Consider the following 21,713-nt stretch of genomic DNA (forward strand, 5'->3'; position numbering starts at 1 on the left):
GAGACAGTACCCAGACAGACTGTATGACTCGGTACCCAGACAGACTGTATGAGTCGGTACCGACATAGACTGTATGAGTCGGTACCGACATAGACTGTATGAGTCGGTACCCAGACATAGACTGTATGAGATGGTACCCAGACACAGACTGTATGAGTCGGTACACAGACAGACTGTATGAGTCGGTACACAGACATAGACTGTATGAGACGGTACCCAGACATAGACTGTATGAGTCAGTACCAAGACAGACTGTATGAGTCAGTACCCAGACAGACTTTATGAGTCAGTACCCAGACATAGACTGTATGAGTCAGTACCCAGACATAGACTGTATGAGTCAGTACCAAGTGTGTATTGTAATAGATTACAAAGACATGTACCCAGTGTAGACTAGGACTATATTGTCACGTCTTACAAAGGCACAGACTGTATTAAAACCTCAACTCCACTCAGCAGTACAAATTACAAAACATGCTACTAGCTAACGTTTGGGAATTCATGTGACATACCACCAAATTGTTTTAATTTGCAACTCTTCCTGGGCACGTTACAAAATGTTTGTTTATTTGGCTCAGCCTCCACATATTCAATGTGATTGTCTTGATTGTTTTTGACGGTTTTATTGTGTGACCTGTTGGGGCTGTTTTGATAACAAACTCATTTTCCCCTTGGGTATCAATAAAGTATAATGTGATCCCAAATGAGTTTAGGTCTTCACAGGAGGACAGGACCAGAGGACCTTCTGCATCCCAAATGAGTTTAGAACTTCACAGAGGACAGGACCATAGGACCTTCTGCATCCCAAATGAGTTTAGATCGTCACAGAGGACAGGACCATAGGACCTTCTGCATCCCAAATGAGTTTAGATCGTCACAGAGGACAAGACCAGAGGACGTAGGCCAGATTTTGCATATTCAAAGTGGTAGGCATGTTGTGTAAATCAAATGATACAAACCCCCCAAAAATCCATTTGAATTCCAGGTTGTAAGGCAACAAAATAGGAAAAACGCCAAGGGGGATGAATACTTTTGCAAGGCACTGTAGAAGCGGCCGTAGGAGCAGTACAAAACTGCAAATTTGGACTCATCAGACCAAAGGACAGATTTCCACCGGTCTAATGTCAATTGCTTGTGTTTCTTGGCTCAAGCCAGTCTCAGTCTCTTCTTCTTATTGGTGTCCTTTAGTAGTGGTTTCTTTGCAGCAATTCGACCATGAAGGCCTGATTCACGCAGTCTCCTCTGAACAGTTGATGTTGAGATGTGTTACTTGAACTCTGTGAAGCATTTATTTGGGCTGCAATCTGAGGTGCAGTTAACTCTAATGAACTTATCCTCTGCAGCAGAGGTAACTCTGGGTCTTCCTTTCTTGTGGCAGTCCTCATGAGAGCCAGTTTCATCATAGCGCTTGATGGTTTTTGCGACTGCACTTGAAGAAACTTTTAAAGTTCTTGAAATTTTCCAGATTAACTGACCTTCATGTCTTCAAGTAATGATGGACTGTCGTTTCTCTTTGCTTATTTGAGCTGTTCTTGTCATAATATTTTTACATTTACAGTTTAGTCATTTAGCAGACGCTCTTATCCAGAGCGACATACTGGCGTTGCAAGCGCCATGCTCTACCAACTGAGCTACACGGGACTGATGACTGGATGGATTCCTATAAAGCGGGATGGAAGATGTTTGAATGGGTGTTATTGGTAAAACATTATTCAAGGGACCAGTGTTCAATGACTTTGTACATAGGGAAGCAGTCTCTAAGGTGCAGGGTTGAGTACCGGGTGATAACCGGCTAGTAACAGTGACTAAAGTTCAGGGCAGGGCACTGGGCTGAGGCCGGCTAGTTGTGACTATTTAACAGTCTGATGGCCTTGAGATAGAAGCTGTTTTTCAGTCTCTCGGTCCCAGCTTTGATGCACCTGTACTGTCTCCACCTTCTAGAAGATAGTGGGGTGAACAGGCCGTGGCTCGGGTGGCTGAGGTCCTTGATGATCTTCTTGGCCTTCCTGTGACACCGGGTGCTGTAGATGTCCTGGCCGACCGCACCACCCGAAGAGCCCTGCGCTTTCGGACAGTGCAGTTGCCATACCATGCGGTGATACAGCCCAACAGGATGCTCTCAATAGTGCGTATGTAGAAGTTTGTGAGGGTCTTAGGAGCCAAGAAGAATTTCTGCAACCTCCTGAGGTTGAAGAGACGTTGTTGCGCCTTCTTCACCACACTGTCTGTGTGGATGGATCATTTCAGGTTGTCAGTGATGTGCACGCCAAGCAACTTGAAGCTTTTCACCCTCTCCACTGCAGCACTGTCGATGTGGATGGGGGCATGCTGCCTCTGCTGTCTCCTGAAGTCCATGATCAGCCCCTTCATTTTGTTGACATTGAGGGAGAGGTTATTTTCCTGGCACCACTCTGCCAGGGCCTTCACCTCCTCCCTGTAGGCTGTCTCATCGTTGTTGGTAATCAGGCCTACTACTGTTGTGTCATCTGCAAACTTGATGATTTAGTTGGAGGTGTGCGTGGCCACGCAGTCATGGGTGAACAGGGAGTACAGGAGGGGGCTGAGCACGCACACTTGTGGGGCCCCTGTGTTGAGGATCAGCGTAGTGGAGGTGTCGTTGCCTACCTTCACCACCTGGGGTTGCCCCGTCAGGAAGTCCAGGGTCCAGTTGCACAGGGCTGGGTTCAGACCCAGGGTCCCAAGCTTAGTGATGAGCTTGGAGGGCACTATGGTGTTGAAGGCTGAGCTGCAGTCAATGAACAGCATTCTTACATAGCTATATGGCAGTGTACGGTGCGATGGCGATTGTGTAATCCGTGGATCTGTTGGGGCGGTATGCAAATGTTAGTGGGTCTAGGGTGTTTGGTAAGGTGGAGGTGATATGAACCTTAACTAGCAGAAGTGAGTGCTACGGGGCGATAGTCATTTAGTTCAGTTACCATAGCTTTCTTGGGTACAGGAACAACGGTGGACATCTTGAAGCAAGTCGGGACAACAGACTGGGATAGGGAGAGATTGAATATGTCCGTCAACACTCCAGCCAGCTAGCTCTGAGGCCGGCAGCCTTGCGAGGGTTAACATGGTTAAAATGTCTTACTCACGTCGGCCACTGAGAACGAAAGCTCACAGTCCTCATCAGCGGCAGTGACCCGAGTCGGCGGCACTGTGTTTTCATCAAAGCAGGCGAAGAAGGTGTTTTGCTTGTCCGGAAGCAAGGCATCAGTGTCTGCAACATGGCTGGTTTTCCCTTTATAATCCATGATAGTCTGGATACCCGGCCACATACATCTCATGTCTGAGCTGTTGAATTATGACTCCACTTTGTCTCTGTAGTGACGTTCTGCCTGTTTGATTGCCTTACGGCGGGCATAGCTGAACTGTTTGTACTCGTCCATGTTCCCAATCACCTTGCCGTGGTTAAATCCGGAGGTTTGTGCTTTCAGTTTTCCGTGAATGCTGCCATCTATCCACGGCTTTTGGTTTGGATAAGTTCTAATCGTCACAGTGGAAACACCATACCCTATGCCAGTGGTCACCAACCTTTTCTGAGTCAAGATCACTTTCGGAGTCAAAAATCAAGCCGAGATCTACCGCTCAGCTTCTTACTTAAAATATGTACGCCTATGCAACATTAACCTAATAAAAACAGTTTTTGCAGTAGGCCTAATACATTATCACAGCATATTGGCTATATGCCTAACTTACCAATATTGTTCTTCTCAGACCATATTATATTTCAAAACTCGAGCTTTGATAATAAAATAGATCCGTTAACATTATTTGCTTTTTCATTTTACTGGACTGATGGTAGGGTAGGCCTACCTGCATCTGATGGTCAGTCTCAGCGGAGGGAGCAGGGACCTGCTCTCTCCTTTCCTCCCGTGACACTGACCAGAACCATCACACCACCACCACCATGCTTGACCTTTGGTATGATGTTCTTACTGTGGAATGCAGTGTTTGGTTTACGCCAGGCATAATGGGACCCATCTCATCCAAAAAGTTGACTTGTTTGCCAAAAAGCACCTGGATGATCATCAAGACTCTTGGAAGAACGTTCTATGGATAGATGATTCAAAAGTATAACTTTTTGGACGACATGTTTCCAGTAATGCCTGGCGAAAACCAAACTCTGCATTCCACAGTAAGAACATCATACCAAAGGTGGTGGTGGTGTGATGGTTGGGGGATGCTTTGCTGACTCAGGACCTGGACGACTTGCCTTAATAGAAGGAACCATGAATTCTGCTCTGTATCAGAGAACTCTACAGGAGAATGTCAGACCATCCGTCTGTGAGCTGAAGCTGAAGCGCAGCTGGGTCATGCAGCAAGACAATGATCCAAAACACACAATCAAGTCTACATGAAAATTGCTAAAAAGCAACAAATTGGAAGTTTTGGAATGGCCTAGTCAAAGTCCAGACCTAATCCCAATTGAGATGTTGTGGCAGGACTTGGAACGAGCAGTTCATGCTTGAAAACCCACACGTCACTGAGATAAAGCAGTTCTACATGGAAGAGTGGGCCAAAATTCCTCCACAGTGACGTGAGAGACTGATTAACAACTACAGTAAGCATTTGGTTGGAGTCATTGCAGCTAAAGGTGGCACAACCAGTTATTGAGTGTAAGGGGGAAATTACTTTTTCACACAGGTGTTGCATAATTGCGTGTTGCATAACTTTGTTTATGAAATAAATATGTAATTGTTGTGTTATTTGTTCACTTATGTTCCCTTTATCTAATATTATGTTTTGGTTGAAGATCTGATAACATTTAGTATCACAAATATGCAAAAGTAGAGAAAATTAGAAAGGGGGCAAATACATTTTCATAGCACTGTAGATATGGGTTTGATCCTGGTGCTGTGGGGAGACCCATGAGGTGGCGCACAATTGGCCCAGCGTAGTCGGGGTTAGGGGAGGGTTTAGCTGGCTGGGATGTCCTTGTCCCATCGCGCTCTAGCGACTCCTTGTGGCGGCCGGGCGCATGCACGCTGACTTCGGTCGCCAGCTGTACAGTGTTTCCTCCGACACATTGGTGCGGCTGGCGTCCGGGTTAAGCGAGCAGTGTGTCAAGAAGCAGTGCGGCTTGGCGGGGTCATGTTTCGGAGGACGCATGGCTCTCGACGTTCGACTCTCCTGAGTCTATACGGGAGTTGCAGCGATAGGACAAGACCGTAACTACCAATTGGGGAGAAAAAGGGGTAAAAATAACAAAAGCAGCAGCTCTTTGCTGTTTCCTTTGACAGTCTCTCTCTGGTCATGGTTTTAAAAGTTATGAAATCTCACCTAGGCTAGTATTAAACTTTGCTGTGGGGTTGTGGAAGCTGTAGGAACAGTGATTTGAGCTATCTGATTGGCCAGCGCAGTAGGCATACTTTATTTAGCGCTCCTGGTCCACTGGGTAGGCAAAGTTTATTCCATCAGACAAATGAAATGGTTCAAAATGGGAACACTTTGCCTACCAGGTGCACAGGGCTTCTGAATCAAGTCACCTACCACCAACAGCGCAAGACTAATTGAAAAACAGACATTTCTACAGAAATGTTTGGTGATCGACTAGGAATGCCTTGAAGATTGACCAGTTGATCTCAAACCACTGGTTGATGACCACTGCTCTATGCACTTCTTGATGAACTCAGTCACCGAGTCAGTGTATACGTCAATGTTATTCTCAGAGACAACCCAGAACACATCCCAGTCCGTGTGATCAAAACAATCTTGAAGCATTGATTCAGATTGGTCAATCCAACATTGAACAGTCGCTTCTTAGGCTGCGTTTACACAGGCAGACAAATTCTGATATTTTTTCACTAATTTTTCTTTTGACCAATCGGATCTGAAAAATATTGGATGTGAAAGTGAAATACCCAATGGGCTAGACGATTCTCTTCCCATCTTGAAAAAATGTTTACAAAAAACTTTTAAGTCAATCAATCTGCCATCATTGACACAATGGAAAAATCAAATTATTTATTATTCAAATATTGAAATAGCATGGGCGACCGAGAAAAACAAATTGGTACAATTTAAGGCCAAGTGGCAAACAATAATGCAGGTAGTAGGGATGGAGGTGACTTTGTATAAGTTTGTATCTGGAGTGTAAAAAACATATAAATGCAAAGATTTTTTGTTGTTGTTAAAAATATAAAAAATATAAAAATAATAATAATAATAATAATTGGATTGGATGTGAACGGTCAAAAGACCAACTATTGAGAAAAGATTAGAATTGGGTTTCCTGTATGAACGCAGCCTTTGTAGCCATATCTATGACTAAAAAGAGAAGAGGTTCATTCTCTCTCTTAACACTGGAGTTACATTCTTAGAAGTCCCCTGGTTTTTCTGACACTGCATGAGATGTTTGCTCAGCCCAGTCAAAACTGTTCGCTGCTCTGGCACCCCAATGGTGGAACAAGCCCCCTCACGACGCCAGGACAGCGGAGTCACTCACCACCTTCCGGAGACATTTGAAACCCCACCTCTTTAAGGAATACCTGGGATAGGATAAAGTAATCCTTCTACCCCCCCCCTCCAAAAAAAAGACTAAAAATAAAATGTATATATACAAAGAAATAAATATATATAATGTGAAAAGTGGTTATCCCACTGGCTATAAGGTGGCTATAAGGTGAATGCACCAATTTGTAAGTCGCTCTGGATAAGAGTGTCTGCTAAATGACGTAAATGTAATGTCCAGTTGAGTGAATATTAATGAATACTGGTTTGCTGGTACCCAAGCTATTAGAACTGTCAAATGTGTCAGAGAACTATGCTGGATCTGGCCTGTTTGCATGACATTATGTCAGTCTAGTGTTAGCTAGCTCAGGGATGGGGGCCACAAAAAAACAGAACTCATCATGAGGGGCTGCAGTGGCTCATGGGTCTGCATTTGATACCTGATGATCAATGGCCCCACCCAAGTCGGTAATTAGACCATGCTTACTACAAGTTTAGATAGCTAGACTAACTTACCAATCAACAACAACAAAATGCTGACATGGGCTAATTAAGTGACTGCTGATGCACAACCAATTTTCGAAATTGCACCTTGTGTATTCTATTATTCGAACTCAACAGTAAGTTGAGACACCGACTGAGCCCCCCCCAAAAAAAGGTTTAAGATACCGCCCGCCATACACATTTTGTACCAAGGCAGAAGGTAGAAATAACACATTTCTTGGAATCACTGGGTCACTTGTTGATACTAGTGTTCAATCTTTGATACGAACGTCCAGCTAACATGATAGCTAGCTAGCTATTTATTATCTAACAGCTGTCAACCAAAACACTGTCCATTGGCACTGCCTTTTCAAAGGTGATAATGTTTGCAGGTTCATCATGCAGGAAATTTCGCCTGACTGCTAGCTAGCTAATCAGTAGCAACCAATATATTCAACAGACAAAGTAACAATGCCCAGTCAGCCAGACTTGACTGTAAAGTTAAATTTTAGGCCGTTAGGGGATATCAAGTGGCTGACATGTTTTGTAACTAGCATTATTGTAGCTAGCTAACGTTAGTTAGCTTCTTCATCGTCCAACTTTTTGTTGTTTTAACGAACACATTTTAAAACGTTATAGCTAGTTAGCTGCTTACTAATTGTTCATGTTTGTAAACTAGCTAGCTAGCGACCACAAATCTGTGTTTTAGGCAGATTAGCTAGCTACATTATCGTTAGCTAGCCAACTAGCTAAAGTTAGCTAGCTGTTTTGACCAAGCTAGCTAACAGTACCTTGAGAAAGCTAACTAACTAGCCAACCTTAGCTAACAACTCGCAGCAGTTGACAATGACTAGCTAGCAATTTAACTACACTTCTCTGGCTTTTCTGTGTTCGCTAACTAGCAAGTTAAAAACATTGATTAACTAGCTAGCCAGCTAACTAACTAGACTTACAAAAGAGGCTCGTGCGGTTCCCCAGAATGTTGTCCTGAACACTCGCACTTCTGCTGCCAGTGACTATTCCCTATTCTTCTGTCAGGCAATGCTGATATTCCATAATGCGTGTGTACTCAAAAGCTTTCGTTGTTCCTCTAGCCGTTAGTCTGCCTGTGTAGCTGGCTGTCTGCACTCTGCCCTCCCTCTGTTTTGTTGGCCACTGACGCTCAAAGCACCAGACTGCCAGTTGGGTGTTATCAGGAATCAGGGCTACGCTGTAAAGTGCAGGATGTTAACGTTCTAGGAAGTTTTAAGTTAAATGATGATTCCTTTCTCTAAGAATCTTTCAGAATATTTTTATGTCAACAATTACTCATGTCCTGTTTGTTTACTGTAAATTACCGGTAAACGCTTCCTCCCTTCCAGAAAGTGAATGTTCCACATTAAAAACAAATGAGAGTTTTCCTCTTGTACAACCAGCACTTGTGACTTTCTCCCACTCGAGGGCGGCAGAGTCCATCATTTCAATAGTCATGCTTCTCTTGGTCCAGGCTTTCTCAACCAATGATGTATGGGTATTTCACTAGATCTTTTCACATCCAATATTTTTCAGATCCGATTGGTCAAAATAACTATTAGTGAAAAAATATCAGAATTTGTCTGCCTGTGTAAACGCAGCCTAAGAAGCGACTGTTCAATGTTGGTTTGACCAATCTGAATCAATGCTTCAAGATTGTTTTGATCACACGGACTGGGATGTGTTCTGGGTTGTCTCTGAGAATAACATTGACGTATACACTGACTCGGTGACTGAGTTCATCAAGAAGTGCATAGAGCAGTGGTCATCAACCGGTGGTTTGAGATCAACTGGTCAATCTTCAAGGCATTCCTAGTCGATCACCAAACATTTCTGTAGAAATGTCTGTTTTTCAATTAGTCTTGCGCTGTTGGCGGTAGGTGACTTGATTCAGAAGCCCTGTGCACCTGGTAGGCAAAGTGTTCCCATTTTGAACCATTTCATTTGTCTGATGGAATAAACTTTGCCTACCCAGCGCTAAATAAAGTACGCCTACTGCGCTGGCCAATCAGATAGCTCAAATCACTGTTCCTACAGCTTCCACAACCCCACAGCAAAGTTTAATACTAGCCTAGGTGAGATTTCATAACTTTTAAAACCATGACCAGAGAGAGACTGTCAAAGGAAACAGCAAAGAGCTGCTGCTTTTGTTATTTTTACCCCTTTTTCTCCCCAATTGGTAGTTACGGTCTTGTCCCATCGCTGCAAGACACACTGATTTGGCATTGGAGAAATATGACAAGATGAACACATAGGCCTATCTCTCTGTCCATTCTTAGCCTGTCAGATGAACACATAGGCCTATCTCTCTGTCCATTCCTAACCTGTCAGATGAACACATAGGCCTATCTCTCTGTCCATTCTTAGCCTGTCAGATGAACACATAGGCCTATCTCTCTGTCCATTCCTAACCTGTCAGATGAACACATAGGCCTATCTCTCTGTCCATTTTTAACCTGTCAGATGAACAGATAGGCCTATCTCTCTGTCCATTCTTAGCCTGTCAGATGAACACATAGGCCTATCTCTCTGTCCATTCTTAGCCTTGAAGATTCCGCTAATATGTAAAATGACGTAGAATTGCATGACATTTTTATAAAACACAATTTTTTCTTGGACCTGCAAATATGATGATAGATTCATGCAATGCTTTTACTATAAAGCAGATCTTTCCACCCCTCCTCTTGTCCACAGTGGTCTACGAACCCACAACCTTCTGGCTCGCAGCCCTGAACCTATCAAAATTCCTGCGTTGCCATTTAATGCTTACAGGATGAAGAACAGTTTCTAAAACAGCACATCTAAGGCTCTGGTCTGTCCAATAAGTGAGGGTAAATGGTAGACATGTTCTCTGCTATCCACTTTGTTTTAATTATTATTCTGGGTATAGGGGAGGGTCACTTGTTTTTTTTCTCCAAGCATTCAGAGAGGTCTGATTTTCTCCATGTAACCCTTATTAATAAATAACGTTCACTCCTATACATCACTTTTGTTTTGAGCCGAGTTCGCCGTGGGCCAGAGCGGGGCACCTGGCTCAAGCCCTGGAGGCAGCCCAGTTCCAAAACGAACATAATCAACTTTCACCCGTGCAAAACACGCCTAGGACCACCCGGGACAGATTAATCGAATCCCCTCATTGTTCTCAATGGAGGATGTGATTGTGCGTAGGTAGGCTCAGAGCTTTATTTACATAGGATAGATCTAACATTCTGATCATGGTTCAAAATCCATTGATTTAAAGTATTCCATGTCACTGATCATTTAAGAAAATAAGTTATTGAAAGTGTCTTTCAGGGGTTGTCTTGCTTTGCCAGATACAGTTTTGTGTTTGACAAACGCTCCGACTCAGTGGTCACCAACCGGTGGATCGAGATCAACCGGTGGATCTTCAAGGCATTCCTAGTCGATCACCAAACATTTCTGTGGAAAAACCAACAATAAAGCCTTGCGCTCCTATTTTGTTTTTCAATTTGTCTGTTGGCGGCAGGTGCACTAGATTTCAGAAGCCCTGCGTGCCTGGTAGGCAAAGTGTTCCCATTTTGAACCATTTCATTTGTCTGATGGGGTAAACTCTGCCTACCCAGCGGACCAGGAGAGCTAAAAAAAAGGTATGCCTACTGCGCTAGCCAATCAGATAGCTCAAATCACCGTTCCTACAGCTTCCACAACCACACAGGAAAGTTTGATACCAGCCTAGGTGAGATTTCATCACTTTTAAAACCATGACCAGAGAGAGTACAGCAAATTGTTTCTGTTTATATAAGTGAGTTCATGTTTAAGTTTTATTCAGTGCTGTCAACACTGTTTTTATTAAACACTTTTATAAAACATAAATGCTCTTCTCCCTACTTCCCCTCGCGCTGTTTATTATTATTATCAGCTCCTCATGTTTATTTTAAAGATGCAATATGACCAAACCAAATTCACATAGAAATATGAGTTATACAATGCCTTCGGAAAGTATTCAGACCCATTGACGTTTTCCACATTTTCTTACTTTACAGCCTTGTTCTAAAATGGATTAAATAAATAAAAATCCTCAGCAATCTACACACAATACCCCATAATGACAAAGCTAAAACAGGTTTTTTGAAATATTTGCAAATGTATGAAAAATAAAAAACATTAATACCTTATTTAAATAAGTATTCAGACCCTTTGCTATGAGACTCTAAATTGAGCTCAGGTGTATCCTATTTCCATTGATCATCCTTGATATGTTTCTAAAACTTGATTGGAGTCCACCTGTGGTAAATTCAATTGATTGTACATGATTTGGAAAGGCACACACCTGTCTATATAAGGTCCCACAGTTGACAGTGCATGTCAGAGCAAAAACCAAGCAATGAGGTCAAAGGAATTGTCCATAGAGCTCCGAGACAGGATTGTGTCGAGGCACCGATCTGGAGAAGGGTACCAAAAAATTCTGCAGCATTGAAGGTCCCCATGAACACAGAGGCCGCCATCATTCTTAAATGGAAGAAGTTTGGCCTGCCAAACTGAGCAATGGGGGAGAAAGACCTTGGTCAGGGAAGTGACCAAGAACCCGATGGTCACTCTGACTGAGCTCTAGAGTTCCTCTGGGGAGATGGGAGAACCTTCCAGAAGGACAACCATCTCTGCAGCACTTCACCAATCAGGCCTTTATGGTAGAGTGGCCAGACAGAAGCCACTCCTCAGTAAAAGGCACATGACAGCCCGCTTGTAGTTTGCCAAAAGGCACCTAAAGACTCTCAGACCATGAGAAACAAGATTTTCTGGTCTGATGAAACCAAGATTGAACTCTTTGGCCTGAATGCGAAGCGTTACGTCTGGAGGAAACCTGGCACCATCCCTACGGTGAAGCATGGTGGTGGCAGCATCATGCTGTGGGGATGTTTTTCAGCGGCAGGGACTGGGAGACTAGTCAGGATTGAGGCAAAGATGAAAGGAGCAAAGTACAGAGAGATCCTTGATGAAAACCTGCTCCAGAGCGCTCAGGACCTCAGACTGGGGCAAAGGTTCACCTTCCAACAGGACAACAACCCTAAGCACACAGCCAAGACAACACAGGAGTGGCTTCGGGACAAGTCTCTGAATGTCCTTGAGTGGCCAAGCCAGAGCTCAGACTTTAACCCGATCTAACATCTCTGGAGAGACCTGAAAATAGCTGTGCAGCAACTCTCCCCATCCACCCTGACAGAGCTTGAGAGGATCTGCAGAGAAGAATGGGAGAAACTCCCCAAATACAGGTGTGCCAAGCTTGTAGCGTCATACCCAAGAAGACTCAAGGCTGTACTTGTTCCCAAAGGTGCTTCAACAATGTACTGAGTAAAGGGTCTGAATACTTACACTACCGGTCAAAAGTTTTAGAACACCTACTCATTCAAGGGTTTTTCTTTATTTTTACTATTTTCTACATTGTAGAATAATAGTGAAGACATTAAAACTATGAAATAACACATATGGAATCATGTAGTAACCAAAAAAGTGTTAAACAAATCAAAATGTATTTTATATTTGAGATTCTTCAAATAGCCACCCTTTGCCTTGATGACAGCTTTGCCACTCCATCACTGAGTGTATGTAAATGTGATATTTCCATTTTTTATTTGTAATAAATTAGCAACAATTTCTAAAAACCTATTTTTGCTTTGTCATTATGGGGTATTGTGCATAGATTGATGAGGGGAAAAACTATTTAATAAATTTTAGAATAAGGCTGTAACATAACAAAATGTGGAAACGGTCAACGGGTCTGAATACTTTCCGAAGGCACTGTAGATCTGTCATTCTCATTGAAAGCAAGTCTAAGAAGCAGTTAAGTTTAGTTTTACTTTCGGTTTTGTACACCAGCTTCAAACATCTGAAATTACAATATTTTTGGTAATTGAAAATATATTTCACAGCGATTTAGATGGTACAATGATTCTCTACACTGCTTGTTTTGTCACATAAACTGAAATTAGGTGAACTATTAGAATTTTAGCAACCAGAAAATGGCAGAGCGATTTCTGCATATTGCAGCTTTAATATCAAGGATTATTTAACTTGCTCTGGTCATAGGAACAATATGAGGTGGGGTGTTCTACTAAGCTAACATGGAATTGTTTTAAGATGTTCCTACCAAGGATCATTTAGATGTTTGATTTAGAATTTTAGGACCCCTTTTTTTGGGGGGGACGAAACATTGTATTTGGCCTTACTGCTATTAGCCCATAGAAACGCATTGAAGAACAGATTCATACATGGAAAAACAGATAGCAAAAAACTAATCTAAAGGAAGTTTGTTTTGAAGTGTCTGTCCTATATCTCAGAGATATAAGAAAGATCAGGAAACTTTGTTTATTTTTACACATATTTAACTCCTTTTTTAGACACTAAATTACTGATTTTTTGAACTGGTACCAGGCTACTACCTTCATGAGTCTAGTGAGGCTTCTGGGAAATTGACTCAAGAGAGTAAAAAAAAAATCTGAGTGGTAGATCTCGGCTTGCTTTTTGATTCCGAAAGTGACTTTGACTCCAAAAAGGTTGGTGACCACCACTGCTCTAACTGATGATCAGAGTAAAATCCAGCATATTTCCTCATTACAACATCCCCAATTTGCTCCAGGGGTGCCGTACTACTATGGCTTACCCTGTAAAACAACACATTTCACTGCACCTATCCGGTGTGTGACAATGAAACATATATATCTGTGACCAGAAGAGAGGATATGTATTTCTGAGCCTGTACCATCCGAAGTAACAAACTGCCAAGATGTCTGGACCTTGATGGTATAGATGGAGATCGTATTGCATTGGCCCTGTAGTGGTAGAGTCGCTGGTATAGCCCTGATTTAGACTGTTATCTTTAATCCGCTATGCTGATGGGCCGAAGACACCTATTCTTCCAGTAGTTGGATAACGAAGCTTGAAGCTTTTTATTACAAAAACAAAAACTCTTAACATTGCAATGTACAGTATATATTATACAAGATCCCTCACATTTTACAGTGCACAAATATCATATTCACATTCCTTCAATAAAAAGTCACATTTGTAAACAAAACTTCAATGTGAAGGCATATATTGTACATACATTGGGTACATTGAAGGACAATACACATTATAGCACAACCCACTGGGTGTATCAAATACTCTGGCACTTTAAGAAAAATCACACAGTTAGTCACATATTGTTAAAAATCACAATGTCAGTCACATATTGTTAAACATCTGGTGGGTAAGGTTGGTATAGGTACTGGTTTAGAACTCTGGTGGGTAAGGTTGGTATAGGTACTGGTTTAGAACTCTGGTGGGTAAGGTTGGTATAGGTAGTACTGGTTTAGAACTCTGGTGGGTAAGGTTGGTATAGGTACTGGTTTAGAACTCTGGTGGGTACGGTTGGTATAAGTACTGGTTTAGAACTCTGGTGGCTAAGGTTGGTATAGGTAGTACTGGTTTATTAGAACTCTGGTGGGTAAGGTTGGTATAGGTACTGGTTTAGAACTCTGGTGGGTAAGGTTGGTATAGGTAATGGTTTGGCAGAATATCAACAGACTTGGAACTCCAACAAATACGAAAGGGGGAAATCTGGCAACAAGATTTTAAAAGGTGACAAGAAACAATTTAATTAAGGGCTTGTGTAGAAGGAATAGTAAGCCATGCTTTTAGAAACGGAGGAGTCTTTGCTGTAGGTGTCAGTGGCAGTCAGATCCTCACACTTTATAGTGGGGGAGTTCTCTGTGCCGGGTCCACTCAGAGACGTACGTCTCCTCTTACACACCATGTTCCCAGAGTCAGCCTTCTCCAGGCTCAGAGTGGAGGAGTGAGTATCAGTCCATGCTGAAGCTATGTTACCACCAATACTGCTGATCTCTTCCTCCTGAGCCTTGTCTTTGTCAGGCACAGACAGCTGGTCCTCTGGGAACCCAGTGGGGCTGGGTCTAGGGGACCAGGGCAGGCCTGTGGTCACCTTTCTCTGGTAAGATCCTCTAGACCCCCATCCTGCTGCCATGGAGGTGAAGGGAGAGTCAGGGTAGTAGGTGAGAGCGTGGGAGGTCTGTAGAGGCAGGGACTTGATACCATAGGGGAGCAGGCTGCTGGAGTAGTCCCCTTCATAGGAACTGAGATCCAGCTTGTTGGGGCCAGCTCCTCCCTGCTGCATGGAGATAAACCACCTCTGGGAGGCGCTGTCCTCTGGCTGGGGGGAAAGGAGGCTGTTGGTCTGGGGTACTGTCCTCTCACTGTTGTAGAAGCGGTTCTGGGGCAGGTTGTTGATGACCTGGTCCTGGAAGAAAGGTTGCATGGCGTAGCGGGCACCTGGGACGATCTGGTGGGAGCGGTGGGAGTCGGTGGGGGAGGGGGTTAGTCGGTCACCCTCTGGAGCTGTGTACATCCTAGAAACCACAGGAGTAGTGAGATGGAGAATGTACACTGAGCGTATAAAACATCAGGGACACCTGCTCTTTCCATGACAGACTGACCAGGTGAATCCAGGTGAAAGCTATGATCCCTTATTGATGTCACTTGTTAAATCCACTTCAATCAGTGTAGATGATGGGGAGGAGACAGGTTAAAGAAGGATTTTTAAGCCTTGCGACAATTGAGACATGGATTGTGTATAGGATTGTGTATGTGTACCATTCAGAGGGTGAATGGGCAAGACAAAAGATTGAAGTGGCTTTGAATGCGATATGGTAGTAGTTGCCAGGTGCACCGATTTGAGTGTGTCAAGAACTGCAACGCTGCTGGGTTTTTCACACTCAACAGTTTCCCATGTGTATCAAGAATGGTCCACCACCAAAAGGACATCCAGCCAACTTGACACAACTGTAGGAAGCATTTGAGTCTACATGGGCCAGCCTCCCTGTGGAACGCTTTCGACACCTTGTAGAGTCCATGCCCCGATGAATTGAGGCTGTTCTAACGGCAATAGGGCTGCAATGCAATATTAGGAAGGTGTTCCTATTGTTTTGTACACTCAGTGTATAAGGAAATGTGTCAGGGATAAGACATCACCAAGTAGTAATGAAAATCAGCTGTTAAAATTACAGTCACTGTAAGTGAATATAAATATTGCTGAAAAATTAAAGATACTCACGAATCATAGTTATCCCTGAATCCTTTTGCGAAAGGGTTGTGGTCAATTTTCAGTTGTGTGATCTATGGAAAGAGAGAGAAGCAATTAGAAAACTCAATGTATTATAAAGAGATAAAAGGGTTAAGAAACATCATGAGAGAGAGAGAGAGAGAGAGAGAGAGAAGAGAGAGAGAGAGAGAGAGAGAGAGAGAGAGAGAGAGAGAGAGAGAGAGAGAGAGAGAGAGAGAGAGAGAGAGAGAAAGAGAGAGAGAGAGAGAGAGAGAGAGAGGGGGGGGGTGAGAGAGAGAGAGAGAGAGAGAGAGAGAGAGAGAGAGAGAGAGAGAGAGAGAGAGAGAGAGAGAGAGAGAGAGACAGAGACAGAGAGAGAGAGAGAGAGAGAGAGAGAGAGAGCGAGAGAGAGAAAGATGCATTCTTACATCAGTGTTCTGATAAGCAGTGACGGCTATAAACTGGTTCTCAGGGAAGGTGAAGGTCTGGGTCTTTGGGTCACTGCTCATGTCCTCCACCCCCTCTATCACCTCAACAATGTGCAGCTGCGGCTGATACTTATGAAGAGACTGAAGGACTATCATCTATAGACAGAAAAACAAAACAGAAAGTCAATTTGTGTGCCAAATCCTATACACATGCATACTTCGCATAAAACTCCCACTGACATCAATGCAATTTTACGCGAAAGTTTTCACGATTTGGCCCGCACTGAATAAAATACGTGTTTATTTTGTTTTGCATTTTAAAAAATGTGGGTGCGCCTAGAAGTTACACACTAACCACTGTAGGAAGACGTTTACTTTCAGAGGATGAAAATATTCTTACATAAATCAATACATTCCCAGGCTTATGGTATGTTTTATTTTCCTTAAAATGATTCCCATGCACGTGGCATAAAAATGCATCACCTGTGCGTTGTTGTTGCTGGCTCCTTTGTTGTTGGTGAGCTTCAGTTTGCCGAAGGAGATCTCCTGTCTCATCCAGTGTGCTCCCGTGTTGGGAGATTCAGGATGGACATACATTTTGTTTCCTAAAGAAAGAAAATGGTTATAAAGATTGTTTCGTAATCAAATGAGTTATTCATCGCTGTGGGTAATGTGATAATAATGTGATAATAACATCTATTTAGAAATGGTTTAGAATCCTTATACTGCCTATAATTGCTAGGATTATACCATGCATATTATTGTCTGCCTTTCCACAGGTGATCCATTTCCCGCCTTGGAACCTCCAGTGGTTGGGGTCAGCGAGCACGACCTCCACAAACACGTTGTAATGAGCAGAGAGATTCAGACCCGTCAGGTTGAAACTCAGGAACGGGAACATCCGCCTGACAAACAGACAGAGATTCAAATGTGTGTGTGTGTGTGTGCGTGCCGGTGTGTGGGTGTTTTATGCATGTGCCAGAGCAGGTGAGAATTTGAGAGCGAAAAAATGATTGTGTGGGTGCGTTTCAGAGAATACAGTTTCACAACATAAAATATAAATACAATCGAACTGGTGATGGCATCCTTTTAAGTATGCGGACACATTTTTATGGTATTTCAAGCGAAGGTCTTTTAATGGAGTATGCGAGCACACTCGGCACCAGCCAAACCGAAGCATTCGGAAGGATTTAGCCGCTGGCCACATCGCACTCACCTGCCCTGTTTGGTGATGATCATCTCGGTCTGATGACGGTGGAACCTGAGCCAAAGAGGCCGGTTACAGAGGTAGACCTGAGCCCTCACCCCGGTGCCTGAGGGTAGGGGCATTGTGCCGATCCCGGACCCTGTACTGTATGGAGGGTAGAGACATCCACCCTGTCCTAACTGGTAGGCCGAGCCGAACTGACTGCGCCCGGCGCACACCGCCGAGGAGAATCCCGTGGGAGGCAACACCGAGCTGAAGTGAAGCGAGGTCGAATACCTGGATCCGCCGGATGCCGTGTAAACGGTACTGGACTGGGAATAAGGGAATAACGAACATGGACTCGCCATGTCTACAGTTTGCTTGGATGGAGGTGAGATATAATAGCGGTCTGACCCGAGTCCCTCCGTGTATCGGCTAGCGCTGCCGGCCATTGCCGGGTCATCTGCGCCCACCACCGGGGACTTTCTCCTCTCCTCCGGGCGGGGGGCGTCCTTGGGGGAAGGAAAGGCGTTGCTCTCTCTCTCTCCGAGCATGGCAATTTTTGTCAGGCAAGGTTATATTAGATGTGGTCCAACTTTCTTTTCCAATTCTGCTCAGGGGCTTCTGTCAGAAGGGTTGGAGACGCACCGGTGCCAGGGATCTTCTTGATAAGTTCTGCATTCTTTTGAGAAACAAAAGTACAATTATCTTATTAAAAGTATATCCAAAATATCAAAATTATAATTGCATAGGCTATAGACCTATACTCTCAAACGGGCTAACTGGCTATAGGCTTCTGTAAATCAAGAGGCAGAGAAGTCCTCCTGCCTGTCTGGCTGGCCGCGTGCACTGAGTACGACTGTGTAAACTCACGAGCTGCTCCCCTGTGATAACCTGCACCGGTGATTACGTGATTCCAATTTCACACTCCCAATTTGCCGTGAAGGCCATGGGTGTGGCTTTGAGGATGGATCGTGATAGATGGCTCAGTCCACATATATGGCCATTTTGGGGTGTGAATTAATTGATAAAAATGTCATTGTTAATGTTTTAGTCCACACAAAATATTATTGCGCAGTTAGGCTTATACTGACATTTTGAGCTGCACTTCATCTCCCAGATAAGGACCTGTCAGATAGGCATGATTCTTATTCTGGTCTGTAAATTTGCAATAAAAAAGGAATAACCTACTTCCCATGTCTAGCCTATATTTGACATTTTTTTACATTTTGGTCATTTATCAGACGCTCTAACCCAGAGCGATTTACAGTCAGTGCATTCATTTTAAGATTCTTAAGATAGCTAGGTGGGACAACCACATATCACGGTCATAGTAAGTACATTTGTCCTCAATAAAGTAGCTATCAGCAAGGTCAGAGCTAGTAAGGGGAGTCAAGTGCGAGTGCTAGTTCAAGAAAGTCTTAATTTTTTCTAGTTATATATTTGAACTTCTTGGAGTAAATGTTAAATATTGTGTCTTTTTTTGTAACATCCTAAATAAAAATGTACATAAAAGTTTCCCATGTTTCCCCCTTCTCTCGCTAGTTATTTGTGTATTCCCGGCAGACAGCTGTCACTGAACTATCTCTCTACAGCCCATCAGGTCATTGACAGGCCGATGATCGACCATTATCACCTCATTATGGAACCCTTCACTAAGACATATAGGGCCTACCTCCCCGTGGTATATCTAAATGTTTATTTAAGCCCTCTTTTCTGTCATATTGATTTATAACATCGAGATGCTCACTAGAAAATAAGAACAATTGAATTATGGTGTAACAATTCAATTGATAGCAAAGATCTTTGTAGTAAATTTCGGCTATTAGACCTATAAAGAGGAATTGGCTACGGTAAATCATTGCATTGCTTACCATTTATACCTTTCACTTAGCTATTCGTTTTCTTGTAAACCACATGACAAATTGTATGAGATTTGTTTTCAGAAAAGCCGAGACCTGAGGGTTTGTATAAAGGCGTGAAAACGCTCTATGGAAAGTTGTCACCCTTATCGAAACAGGCACTTGTATTTTTTGCTCACGCTTTCCACGGTATTGCTCATATAGCACTACAGAATTACGTTTGGCGATAACGGTTTGACTCGTTGTGTTCCCTGATATATTAAGTAGGCCTGTAATGTTTTCAATGGTTTTTTCTATTTAATTTTGTTAACTGTTTTTGCCTACAAAATTATTAGGCCATAGGCTAGCCTAAACGGGTTGTTCAGAATAATATTTGATAATTTCATAAATTATTTTCCAAACAGTTTGATTAGACTATGGCTATAATTTAGTATATTTCCTTCCATTTTAAGATAATTGAATTAATATATTTTTACATCTGGAGTTTACATTAAATTCAGAGTCATGAATTTGCATTAATTTCCAGAGAGATGAGAGTCCACGTTATTTTGTCCCACCGGACTGCCCTTTGTGAACAGAGGGGAAACGGTCAATTATCTTTCCGTTTGAAGAAGCCTGTGATGTATCGCAGAACCGACAGCCTCTTATAGGAACTGCATTATGAAAACAGATACAAGCATATTGGTGAAACAAAGCTCCGACAGAATTGAAGCAGCAGTGCTCATTCAAATATAGTGCACTGATTTCACTGAGAGAAAATATACATATTTTTAAATTAAACTATTGAAATATAATAATACTTTTTTTTGTAACTTATCTACAACCTACGAATTGTTAATGCATGAATCTATACCGATAAATGCGTTTAAAAAGGATTAGTATATTTATATTATATAAAAATCAATAGAACAAACTTACCAATCTTGGTCCTTGTTAGCCTAATAATTTGGAAATAAATAAGAACGCAACATATCTTTTTTTTCAATCACAATAACGAAAATAAGAGAGAGCGGTAATTTTAAAGTATTTCAACGCATCTTCTCTCCTCTCCTTGTTTTGGAGGAGATGGTTAAAGTAAGAGCTTATATGTAGTCTTGTCGCTATAGGCTCCTGTCTTGCGGTTTAGCTGCAACCGTCCCGGTTTAGGAGCGCTCTCTTGTGTCGAAGTTGAGCACATAGCAGCCTCTTATTAATTTAGCTTTCGATTCCCAAGAGCGACTGGGGAAGCAGAATATATACAGAATATACATTTACATTTTAGTCATTTAGCAGACACTCTTATCCAGAGCGACATACAGTTAGTTAACCCACAACCCTGACGTTGCAAGCGCCATGCTCTACCAACTGAGCTACAGGAGACTATATAGGCCTACAACACGAGAACCACGCTGCCAGCAATAATGCAGGTTATGCTGCAGCAATCGCTTCACTCGGTGATACTCAATAGTGGGCCCTAAATAGTCGTATAATTTCAGCCTTAGTTGTAGTTGCGCTAGAACATCGGAGCAGAACGGGAAAATACATCCATAATAATGATAATGAAACTGCCAGGATGCTCCTAGCCAACTGACAAGGCGTATTTAGTAGCACAAGCCTGCACATGACTGGGACTGCCATCCAATCAAATCACATCAAACTGAAACACACTTACTGATGTGACACAGAATGAATTTCGTTATCACACCCCAAGCAACCAGCTCACACACCTTGGTAATTGATGACTCTCTCTCTCTCTCTCTCTCACTCTCTCTCTCTCTCTCTCTCTCTCTCTCTCTCTCTCTCTCTCTCTCTCTCTCTCTCTCTCTCTCTCTCTCTCTCTCTCTCTCTCTCTCTCTCTCTCTCAAAATTCAGTTCAATTCAATGGGCTTTATTGGCATGGGAAACATATGTTAACATTGCCAAAGCAAGTGAAATAGATAATAAACAATATCAAATTAAACATTTTCTATTTATTTATTTATTTCACCTTTATTTAACCAGGTAAGCCAGTTGAGAACAAGTTCTCATTTACAACTGCGACCTGGCCAAGATAAAGCAAAGCAGTGCGATAAAAACAACACAGAGTTACATATGGTCAAAACATAAAGTCAGAAATACAACAGAAAATATATATACAGTGTGTTCAAATGTAGCAAGTTATGGAGGTAAGGCAATACATAGGCCATAGTGCAAAATAATTACAATTAGTATTAACACTGGAATGATAGATGTGCAAGAGATGATGTGCA

At 42.7% G+C, this 21,713-nt stretch overlaps 2 protein-coding genes across 2 annotated transcripts in view; both read right to left on the minus strand.

Annotated features, from left to right (window-relative positions):
• The window catches only part of LOC311111937 (ankyrin repeat and IBR domain-containing protein 1-like), a 69,880-nt gene extending 61,810 nt beyond the window's left edge, over positions 1 to 8,070 (minus strand). Inside the window, 1 exon segment of the mRNA XM_084154866.1 lies at positions 7,896 to 8,070. The gene's annotated coding sequence lies outside the window, so the exon portion shown is untranslated.
• A 6,481-nt stretch (positions 8,071 to 14,551) lies between these two features.
• Positions 14,552 to 18,177, minus strand: LOC311110048 (eomesodermin-like; the record flags this gene model as incomplete). Its single annotated transcript, XM_084152966.1, has 6 exons — positions 14,552 to 15,317; positions 16,022 to 16,083; positions 16,438 to 16,593; positions 16,921 to 17,042; positions 17,188 to 17,342; positions 17,654 to 18,177. 6 exons carry the CDS (start codon positions 18,175 to 18,177, stop codon positions 14,552 to 14,554), a joined length of 1,785 nt encoding a protein of 594 aa, XP_084009092.1.
• Positions 18,178 to 21,713: the final 3,536 nt, after the last annotated feature.

The sequence above is a fragment of the Coregonus lavaretus genome (assembly GCF_964263955.1).
Source record: "Coregonus lavaretus genome assembly, chromosome: 3".
Lineage (NCBI taxonomy): Eukaryota > Metazoa > Chordata > Actinopteri > Salmoniformes > Salmonidae > Coregonus > Coregonus lavaretus.